This window comes from Vicugna pacos, chromosome X (assembly GCF_048564905.1).
Source record: "Vicugna pacos chromosome X, VicPac4, whole genome shotgun sequence".
NCBI lineage: Eukaryota > Metazoa > Chordata > Mammalia > Artiodactyla > Camelidae > Vicugna > Vicugna pacos.
Window position 1 is genome coordinate 57,024,187 of NC_133023.1, and position 12,342 is coordinate 57,036,528.

Consider the following 12,342-nt stretch of genomic DNA (forward strand, 5'->3'; position numbering starts at 1 on the left):
AGTCGTATGAGCTGCTTATACATTTTGGAGATCAAGCCTTTGTCGGTTTCACTTGCAAAAATTTTCTCCCATTCTGTAGGTTTTCTTCTTGTTTTATTTCTGGTTTCCTTTGCTCTGCAGAAGCTTGTAAGTTTCATTAGGTCCCATTTGTTTATTCTTGCTTTTATTTCTTCTAGGAGAAAATTTTTGAAATGTATGTCAGATAATGTTTTGCCTATGTTTTCCTCTAGGAGGTTTATTGTATCTTGTCTTATGTTTAAGTCTTTAATCCATTTTGAGTTGATTTTTGTATATGGTGTAAGGATCACAATTTTTCAGTTATACATGAATATATATATATTCATTGTCACATTTTTTCTCTGTGACCTACCATAAGGTCTTGTATATATTTCCCTGTGCTACACAGTATAATCTTGTTTATCTATTCTACATTTTGAAATCCCAGTCTATCCCTTCCCACCCCCCACCCCCACCCTGTTGGCAACCACAAGTTTGTATTCTATGTCTATGAGTCTTTTTCTGCTTTGTATTTATGCTCTGGGTTTTTTTTGTTTTGTCTCTCCAGCATTTGTCATTTGTGGATTTTTGCATGATGGCCATTCTGGCTGGTGTTATATTTGTTATTCTTATGTCTATCTTCTACCAAATGCATTTGTCCCGGCTTCCTGAAAAAAATTTGCATGCAAAATGTGTAGCTAACTAATAACTTAAGGAAAAATATTTATTGTGGATTTTAAAAATTATACAACCTAAACTCATTTCAAAAATTTTAAGACACAGAAAAGGAAAATAAGGAGAAAAAAGTCCTATTCAATCATATAGCTCCAAAATAGCTACTGTGGATATTTCAATGTCTAGTTTTCCATACTTCTTTATCTATATAAATGAACATGTCTATAAATCCTTATAAGATTTATATAATATATAAACAACTTAGAAAACATCAGAGAGGAAATCTGTCCAATTTTAAATGATTTGTAATTTATTTTCCAAATAATATCATGTTGTTTTCTAACTTAAATGGTGGTGATTATGTTAAAAACTAAAATTCCTGCAATAATAAAATAGGCTAAGATATATTGTTAATAAATCTCATTGTGGCATTTTACAGCTTTTTTTCTATATTATGTGTCTCATATCCTTAGGCACCCTTGTATTTTATTCCTTAATTTAAAAAATGGGTTATTCTCATTTGTTATCATTTGTTTTGTTCATTTACTGGACTAGATACATCTCACATGTATTTTTCCTAAGTCCATAGTGCTTTTTTTAAAACTGACCATCTACTAGACCAAAAGAAGGCCTAAGTCTTAGTTAAAAGAAATCCTACGAGGCACATTTTCTGAACAAGAAGGGATTCAAACTCAAACTTAATGACCCAAGCGTTCATTTCAAAAAGAAAAGAAAGGAAGAAAAGAAACAAACAAACAACAAAATGCAGAAAACGCCAGTCAGTGTTTTTTGGCTTGAAAGACAGGCGGAAAGTCAGGGGGGATGGGCGGTTGAAAGGCCTGTGACACGTGAGTGAGGCCCTGCGCAAACCCTGTGTGACGTCCCTAGGGCCTCGAGAGATAAACAGCCACTTCTTCCCAAGCGGCACTAAGGGGAGCTGTGGCGGAGCCTCCCGGGCAGGGGGTGAGCCTGCTCACCTGAAGATCTCACCACAGCCATGAGCAGCAAGGAATGCTTCAAGTGTGGCCGCCCTGGCCACTGGGCCCGGGCATGCCCCAGAGGAGGAGGAGCTCGAGGACGCAGAGCTAGAGACCATGGCAGAGGGGCTCAGTGCTGTTCCACCACCCTACCTGACATCTGCTATCGCTGCGGTGAGTCTGGGCATCACGTTAGGAACTGTGACCTTCTCGAGGACATCTGCTACAACTGTGGGAGGAGTGGCCACATCGCCAAAGACTGTGTCGAGCCAAAGCGAGAGCGAGAACAGTGCTGTTACACCTGTGGCCAGCCAGGCCATCTGGCTCGTGATTGCGACCATCAAGAACAGCAGAAGTGCTACTCTTGCGGCGAATTTGGCCACATTCAGAAAGACTGCACCCAAGTCAAGTGCTACCGGTGTGGCGAGACCGGCCACATAGCCATCAACTGCAGCAAAACGGGCGTGGTCAACTGCTACCGCTGTGGTGAATCCCGACACCTAGCCCGGGAATGCCCCATTAAGCCTACTGCTTAATTTTTTCCTTGCCACCCCCTGCCTTTTTGCTGATTGATAATTGTACTGTTTTCTGTAAGACCTCTTCACTGACCAAAAGTTGATAGATTTAGGCTACTCCCAGGCCAGTGAGCTTTAATTACCATGTTAAAAGAAGAAAGAACTGAGAAAAAAACTCCAAAAAAAAAACGTTATTCATTTGTAGATGTCTTATAATTAATGTGTTTCTGCACCACTGATATATCTGGTTGTTGAACATCCTGAACATTAGGCAATTTCTAGATCCTTTGGACTCATTTTGATTCAACATTTAGTTAAGAGCCACTGTGTGCCAGCCACTGTTGAAGGAGCTTGAGCTGTATCAGTGAACAAATTAGACCATCTTTAGAAACACAAGCCTATATTAGAATCTATTAACAAGTGAAATACATAGTGTGTCAGTAGAAGATCAATTGCTACAGAGAAAAAGAACACGAGGTGAAAGAATAGACAATGTGTTGCGGGGGGACATATGTTTCTGTTTTAGATACACAAGGTGCCCTGAGGAGCTGACATTTCTCAGAGATTCATTGCATAAATAAAGCTGATTCTAGAAATGTTTATGATCTTGTCAAAGTAACTTTATTATATATTGATTGCTTCGATTATTTGACCTCATTAGCTTTTAAGTAACAGTAAAAGCCATCTCTATCTGGGCCTACATAGAATGTATAGTTTAATGAAAATAAGCCAGAAAAATATGTATGATGTGTGTAAGCAGCTTTGAGGGAGAACAGTGAGAAAAAAACAACCAAAAAAACCTTAGCAGCAAATTGGGGACATAAAGATATTGATGACAAAGTGTGGGCTTACATATTTTTTAAAAGCCTAAGAAACCAGGTATAAACTTTAAGATTAACATAGACTGGGCTTTGGTAATTTCAAAAACATTCATTTTCACAGATATGAAAGTTATATTTATGTTTAGGAATTTCTGAAAAATATGTTTTCTCAGATATCAATATTCCATTTCATATGCTGGAATCCATTTTTAAAAACAGATCTGAAAAACAACTGAAGTTCTATAAAACAGAAAAGGCAATTTCAAACTCTAAATAAAACCTGGGATGGGGAAAGGTAACTATTGTGTCAAGATAAAATTGTGGTTTAACAAAATAATGATAATGGGGGAAGGGTATAGCTCAAGTGTTAGAGCTCATGCTCAGTACGCAAGAGGTCCTGGGTTCAATCCCTGAGACATCCTCCAGGCAGAAATCAATGAAGAAACCTAATCACCTCCCCATCAGAATACAAAATAACAGTAATGACAATACTACACATCAAACCTAGGATGTGATAGAATTTATAGCAGAAAAGATAGTGTAGAGGGTATAATTTCTGGTCCATAAATACAAATGGTCAAAGAAATGTAACTAAAAAAAAAAAACCCAAAGAAATGTAACTGATTCTATAACTGAAGACAATTCTTTTATGAACCTCCATAAGACTTGATGTGTAACCCTTCATTCCTACATCAAAGACCCTTTCAATTCAGCTGAGTTTCAACTTCTGGGACCCCCTTAGGATCCTAGAAATTGATTCTGTTATTTTCTGTGCTGTCTCAACCAGATAAACTCAGGCATACTCCCAGTCCCTAAATGGGGCAATCTCACAGTCCAATCTGCCAAGACACAACTGGAAACTCCTACGCACACTGAATCAGACAAATTCTTGTCTCATCACAGTGCTGAACTCTATTTAGGGAAGGAGGAACATAGGAATCTGCTTCTGAATCCCTCTAAACCATCTGTTGTTTCATTTCCCATGCCCTCAGGAGTTTGTTCCAGAGTTGGAGGAGAAAAAGAGGCTAGATCCCTTTATTAAGGACACACTTATCATTTAAATCCTCTTTACATTCCCCTTAGGCATTTTTTTCTAGTCCCAGAGGAAAGAAGTGTTATTTTGACTCACCAGTACCCTGTGCCAGAAGTTACAAAATGATAGCCCTCTTACTGAATCAGGTCCACAATATGTTTAGTTTGATCTGCACATTGTTCAATAACATTCATGAAGTAGTTATCCACATTTAAAAATTGGAACATTTCCCATGGAAATTCTTTTTCTTCTTTCTGGAACAAAAACAAAGCTCAGGAAGCAATAGGCAACCATTTCTGTGTGGAAACTTTCAGCTGGAGGTGAGTAGTACTTTCTCCCTACAGATAAGTAACAAATTCCCTCTTTAACATAAAAGAAAATGAGGAAAGATTTAAATATTTTACTACAAAAAAATCAACTAAACACAAAAGAAGACAGTAATGCAGGAAGTGAGAGACAAAGCTATAAGGCATACAGTAAACAAACTGCAAAATGATAGAAGTCCCTCCTTATCAGTATTACTTCAAATGTAAATGGATTATAATCCCCAGTGAAAAGACAGATGTTGAAAGAATGGATAAAAACATGATTCAACTATATACTGTCTATAAGAGACTCATTTTACACCCAAAGATACAAGTACATCGAAAGTAAAAGGATAGGGAAAAAATTCCATGCAAATTGTAACCAAAAGGGAGCAGTGGTGACTATCCTAATATCAACCCAAATAGATTTTAAGTCAAAAAAAGTTTACAAGAGACAAAGAAGGTCATTATATATTAATAAAAGGCTCAATACAATTATATCTTATTGGCCAGGGTATAGAGAAATGAGAACTCCCCTACACTGCCATTGGAAGCAGAAAATTGATATAACATTTCTGGAAGGCAATTTGGCATTATAGATCAAAAACCTTTAAAAAGTCCTTATCCTTTAAAACAGCAATTATCTTAAGAAAACGATCATGGATATATACTCAAAACATATATTTAAAAGCATTCACATCAACATTATTTATTACAATGATAAATAAGAAACATTTATCATCAACAGGTAGGGAATTTAAAATACAACACATGTATAAGATAAAATACCTTGCTGCCACTAAAAATCATGTTATAGCAGAATGTTTATTGACATAAAGAAATGATTAGGCTACAAAATAGTACATACAGTATAACATACTATGATATGATAGGTAGTTCTTCCCATTATTAAAGCTCTGAGCACATTGTACTTTCTAGAACAAGAGTGAAAGCCAAAAATAAATAATTTAAAACTCTCTAGCTATTTTAAAATTTATAAATCACTTACTAAATAACTGTAGGTTCAAAAAGGTAATTACAGTGAAAATTGCCAACAATTTAGAAAATGGAAACAAAAGTTATGGACTCCAGCCCAAAAGAGTATTTAGCAGCCAAATATTTTATTACATTATAATTCAAGAATATTTTTTAAAGGCTACAAGACAAATCTGCAGAAATTAAATGAAAAAAGTTTAATGCCTAAAAAAAATTTAAAAACAGAAATAGGTGGATTAGACAAAAGCAGAATTGACCAACAAAAACAACCCTGCTTCTTTAAACAAAATAAATGTATTTAAAATAGAAAAACTTCAGGCACATGCAAGTTTTTAAAGGGAAGGAATGCATAAATATAAAATTAAGAATCTGAAAAAGTATCTGAAAAAACAAAAGCCAGAGCCAAAGAGATATTTTATAATTGTAAAAAAGCATAGACTTTGGAATTATATAGACCTGAATTTAAATCCTTGCTCTACTGTGTGATCTTAGGTAAGTCTCAATCCCTGTGAGACTATATTCTTATTTGTAAAATAAATAATAACACCTCAAAAGGTCATTATAAGAATTATTTAAGATACTATATGTCAGATGCTTGGCACAATGCTGGTACATGGTAAAAACTCAACACACACAGTAGCTGCTGCTATTATATATAGCAGACTTCTTTTAAAATTATAAGAGAGCAGGGATTATAATTTTACCCTTAATGCACTTTAATATCAATGAAAATATACATTTTCAAAAATGGCACAATTATGCAAATTGTATGAATATTACTACTAAGTTGATTATTACCACTATTAAAATGATATAACCCAGATGGTTTTAGGGTTATTTCAGAAGAACAAATAATTCCTATATTTTATTGACTATTCTGGGGTTTAAGAGAGATAGCACACTAATTTCTATGAAAGTAGCATATCTATAAAACTAGCACAGAAAATTTTAGCAAATGCTAGCAGAAAATTTTTTAGAACTTGCAAACTAATCTTATTTGTGAATACTAGTATAAAAATCCTAAATAAAATTACTAGAGTATAAGTTAGAAATTTCCTAGTTATAAGTGGCAGACAATTCTACTAAAACCTGGCTTAAGCAGATAGGGGATTCAGGGTTACATGTAATGAAGTAGGGGTAGGTGAGGCTTCAGGTATTATTGAAAACAGAAATTCAAAGTGTCCTCAGTGCACCCCAATGTTCATAGCAGCACTTTTTACAATAGCCAAGACATGGAAACAACCTAAATGTCCATCAACAGATGACTGGATAAGGAAGTTGTGGTATATTTATACGATGGAATACTACTCAGCCATAAAAAATGATAAAATAACACCATTTGCAGCAACATGAATATCCCTGGAGAATGTCATTTTAAGTGAAGTAAGCCAGAAAGACAAAGAAAAATACCATATAATATCATGTATATGTGGAATCTGAAAAAAAAAGACAAACGAATTTATTTACAAAATAGAAACAGACTCACAGACATAGAAAACAAACTTATGGTTACCAGGGAAGTGGGAGTGGGAAGGGATAAATTGGGAGTTTGCAGATACTAACTAATATATATAAAATAGATAAACAAGTTTATACTGTGTAGCACAAGGAACTATATTCAATATCTTGTAACTTATGGTGAAAAAGAATATGAAAATGAATATATGTATGTTCCTATATGACTGAAGTTTTATGTTGCACACCAGAAATTGACACAACATTGTAAACTGACTATACTTCATTTTAAAAAAAGTGTCCTCAGGATCAGTTTTTCTGTTTCTCCATCTTTCAGTTTTACTTCTGCATCGAGTAAAAGCAGAGTAGGCAATTCAAATCAAGCTGCCTCTTATCGATAGCTTTAAAAGCTGGTCAAAATATAAAGCACCATCTCTGTAAAAGTTATCACAGAGCTAACACAACAGTGAGGAATTGCTGGAATGGGATTCTGGGGAAAGATAGGGATCCTGAAAAGCAGAGGTGCACCTATCAATCAGGTTTACCTCTGTTCTGCTTACATTTGCCAATGCAAAGAGGTATCTGAGAGGCTGGACTGTGCCTTCTGAGGTTGGGGGACAGATGGGACAAATGTTGGAGCTCAGGGCACACTAAAGATGAGAACTCTGGTAAACTATAGCCCATTTGTGTTGGACTTAAACAGGAAGGCAGAAACTACTTCACCTATTTACAACAGAAGGAATGTATTGCAGGGAACTGGTCACACAAGTGATGGAGGATCTGAAATCCAAATGGAATGCCACAGATTAGTAGGAGCAAGATGCCATAATTACTCCTGTGTTGGATATACAGAAGTAAGAGATGATGTCACTGGAGCTTTAAGGGTCAACAAGTGAAAGCTAAAACTGTAGTAGTCTTGTCCAGTTAGAGCCACAGAGAAAAGGGATCCACTGCCAGAGAAGCTGCCCAAAGTAAAGAGGAATGCCCTGGCCTCTTTCTTCCTCCCTACCATGGAGGCTTTTCTCCCAAGAGGCTGAAAGCCAGGGAAGAATAGTTTTGAGGACAAACATGGCCAGGAGAGCACAGACCCCAAAAAGCTGCGCCTCAAGGATGAGAATGAACCAGCAATAGAGCATTCCCTTCCATTACAGCTTATTAAACCACTATTTCACTTTGAATACAGATGACTGAAAGCATCAGGCCACTATATTCATAGTAGAATATAAATTAGACCATCTGGAACTATCTTAGAAGACCTAGCTTTGTGATTGGTAAGATGACTGGCCCAGTATCATATTTTTCCCCAATTTTGCTCCTAACTATATGTCCATACAGCCATGTTTACCATGTTGCACCTTAGGTATCCACAGAAAAAGGTTCCCAGGGGTTTTTAAAGTTGTGATTAAAAAACACGTAACATAAAATTTACCATCTTAACCATTTCAAGTGTATAGTTCAGTAATGTTAAGTGTATTCATTTTGTTGTACAACAGATCTCCAGAACTTTTTCATCTTACAAAACTGAAACTCCATACCTATTAAACATGAAATTTACATTCCCCTTTTCCTTCAGTCCCTAGTAATCACCTTCTGGTTACTACTTTCTGTTTCTATGAATTTCCCAGAGATTTTATGTGTACATAAGCACACACACACAAATGCAGACATTAGATCAAATATGATAAGATATTAACATTTGTTGAATCCATATATATATAGAGTACATGTAGTACACTTTCAACTTTTCTCTTTGAAACTTTTTGTAATAAGAATGAAAATTAATTAAATGATTAAGCAAGACAGACATAAAGTACAAACAAGGTAAAAATGGACATTTTCAGGCAAACAAAAACTGAAGGATTTTGAAGACTGGAACTAAAATAAGTTTTAAAGGATGTTCTTCAAAAAGAGGGAGAATAATACCAGATATTAGGTCAGATATACAGGAAGTAATTAAGAGCAGTGAAAATGGTGTGTGTTGTTGTGGAAATAATAATGTCATTGACACTAGAGATGAGGATAATGTATTATTTGAAGGTAGCAATGACTCAGTTTGTAATTCAGTGAATGCCTAGGATGAAGAAAGTTCTCTACATACACTGGTGATGAAAAATCTTTGTGCTCTAAAGATAGTGGTTTTCTGGGCATTCGGGATAAAGACAAAAACTTTTCAATGATAAAATAAAAGTATAGTATGGCAGTACCCCAAACAATTAAAAATAATATTACCATATGATCCAGCAATTCCACTTTTGGCTATATATCCAAAAGAATTGAAAGTAGAGGTCTGAAGACATAGTTGTACATAGTATATGTAATTCATAGCAGTATTATTCAGACTAGCCAAGAGGTGGAAAAAACCAAAGTGTGCACTGATAGATGCAAAATGTGGTATATGCATAGTATGAAATATTATTCATGCATAAAATGAAAGGAAATTCTGGAACATACTATAACATGGATGAACATTAAAGACATTATGCTAAATGAAATAAGCCAGACACATAAGGACAAATACTGTATGATTCTGCAGAATGAAAAGGCAACCTGCAGAATGGGAGAAAATATTTGTAAACTGTGTATCTGATAAGGGCTTACTATTCCAAATATAGAAGGAATAGTATAGCTCAGTGATACAGTGTGTGCTTAGTAAGCACGAGGTCCACGAGGTCCTGGATTCAATCTCCAGTACTGCCATCAAAAATAAATAAATAAACAAACCTAATTACCCCCCAAATAAAACACACAACCCCCCCAAAAGTACAAAATATACAAGGAACTTAAGCAATCATTTCAATAGCAAAAAGAATAGCCTGATTGAAAAATGGGCAAAGGACCTGAACAGACATTTTTCCAAAGAAGACATTCAAATGGCTAACAAGTATATGAAAAAGGTGCTCAACATCTCTAATCATCAGGAAAATGCAACTCAGAACTACAATGAGATATCATCTCATATCTGTTAGAATGGCTAGTATAAAAAAGACAAAAGATAACAAGTGTTGGCAAGAGAATGGAACCCTTGTTCACTGGTGGAAATGTAAATTGGTACAGCCATTATGGATAACACTATGGAGTTTTCTTAACAAGTTAAAAATAGAACTATTATATGATCCAGCAATCCCACTTCTGGGTATATATCCAAGGGAAATAAAAACAGGATCTCAAAGAGATGTCTGCATGTCCATTGTAATATTATTCACTATAGCCAATTTATGGAAACAACCTAAACATTGCATGGATAAAGAAAATGTGATACACAGATAGATGGATTGATAGAGATATAGATATCTGCACCTCCATGACAATTTTGGCATTATTCACAATAGCCAATTTATAGAAAGAAATGACTTGTAACAAGATTCACAAATTACTGTATGACAGATGAATCCCCTCAAATGTAACTTTACATTTTAGGATGCAAATAATATCAGCCTAATAGTGTCCCTCAATATAAAACTTGTAAGTTTTCTCTGTGTGTTATGAAGGAGTATGCTAGGCATTATTGCTGTTTATCAAATATTTTCTACTCTTTGTTTCCCAAGCACAAGGGAAGATTAAACTTCCCTACCCCTCAGAGGTAAGACATGGTCACATGACTCGCTTTAGCCAATGAAATGTAGGCAAAAGTAACATGCATGTCACATCCAATAGTACACTTTAAGAGCCAATGTACAGTTTTCCCCTTCTTTCACATTTCTGTGGTAATCATGGAAGCACATGAAGGGATGAAACTTTCTTCATCCTGATTCTCTGAGTGTCTACAATGAACAAATCTTTGGTGAGCATTTCTTTTGGTAGAGGATGAGCAAGAAATAAACTTTTGTTATATTAAGATATCAAAATTTGGGGCTTATATATTTGTTACAATAAAATAACATAGCCTACTCTGAGTAGTAACAAGGGGATGGAAGCCAACCCCCTCCATGTTGTTGAAAGGTTGGCTGGGTTCCACATATACACCAACGCACACTATTAACCTGGAAAAAAACCCTCCTAGGGGAGATTACTGTCTTATTTTCCTTTGCTATGCATGATACTCCTTAGATCTAAAACTGAAAACCCCTGGCTTTCTTCCAGACAATCTACTACTTACTGAACACAAGCAATGGTATATTGATCAACCTTAGGCTATTTGTTTAGTGTATAATATTCCACTCATAGCTTACTTTCCCCAAGTTTTCTATGGATTGTGGTTAAAACAAGGATGCACAAGGACTTGAAGACTTGAATAGAATGCCCTAAATAAGGACTTTTAAAATATGTTCCCTTAAATGACTAATTCTTCTTGAATGTTCTTGAAAAGGTCAGGATCATATATAATACAATTTGATACTGTTCTAAATTCTATTCATGGATGGAACAGACCGTACCCCTAGCTCATACATTAACTTTTAAAATCACTTAACTTACTATTGATTTTAAGATGTGTGTGTGTTTGATGATAGTATTGTGATTATATTTTAAAGGGGGAATACATATGGACACATAGCAAAATATTCAAGGATAAAAGTATAGAATTCCTTGAATTTGGTTCAAAATAACCCAAAGATTGGAGTAGGGCAGAGGGGATGAGGAGGATGAATGGAGTTAGAGAAGAAATAAGTTTGGCCGTGACTTGATAATTGCTAAAGCTAGATGATGGGGTTCATCTTGATATTCTGTCTGTGTTTACATATATTTGATGGGTAATCACTAATGTCAAAGTTTTCTAAACCCAATTCTTTGTCTGCTTTTCCCCATCCCCTCCTCCGATGCTGGACATATTAGAAAATGCCTTATGATGGACATGATATGCACTAATTAGTTCATGAAGTATGTATGTAGAATGCAACTATATATAGGCCTGAAGGTGCAAGTGTCAATAATAAACCAAAACACTAGTGAGCTTTAAAATGTCCCCAGTGAATGCAGCACATCTTGCTCAGTTTGTGGAGACTTAGTTCCCACTAGAGAAATGTCAACACCTATTCTCCTCTAAATAACCCCTTCTACATCTTAACCCCAAGGTATCTGCACTTATGTCACAAACTCCAGGTTCTAGTAGGTTTTGGAAGGGGACAGATGCCATTCATAGAATGATTGAAAAATGATAGTGTCTAGAGGAGAGGGTAATAGCTCAGTGGTAGAGCACATGCTTTGCATGCACGAGGTGCTGGGTTCAATCCGCAGTATCTCTATTAAAAAAAAATGATAGCATCTGGGGATTTCAGTTAAAGATGGTGGACTGAATACTCCAGAAAACTCACAATAATGACAGTAATGGGATATAATGAAGGTATAAATCTACTAGAACCCAGAGAAAGGGAGACAATAGCAACATAATTTTGGAAGAAGGAAATGATGAAACTGACTTTGCACACCTGAGAAAGCTGAATCTCAAGCAATTGAGAAAGCTGAAAAATAATCCAATTTACCCTGAGAACCCCCAAAAGGGTCAAAAATTGGCAACACTGAGTACTTCTGAAAGTGAAAATGAAGACAGTACTAAAAACTGGAGGGATGTTTGTCTAAATTTCATCTAAAATCAGTTAGCCTTTCCGGTGGTGACAACCTCCCCATGAGAAC

General features: G+C 35.6%; 1 protein-coding gene across 1 annotated transcript; it reads left to right on the top strand.

The window, feature by feature from the left end:
* Positions 1 to 1,599: 1,599 nt before the first annotated feature.
* On the top strand, positions 1,600 to 2,764 carry ZCCHC13 (zinc finger CCHC-type containing 13). Its single transcript, XM_006217156.4, has one exon. It carries the CDS (start codon positions 1,670 to 1,672, stop codon positions 2,183 to 2,185), a length of 516 nt encoding a protein of 171 aa, XP_006217218.1. The 5' UTR covers positions 1,600 to 1,669; the 3' UTR covers positions 2,186 to 2,764.
* The last annotated feature ends 9,578 nt before the right edge of the window (positions 2,765 to 12,342 follow it).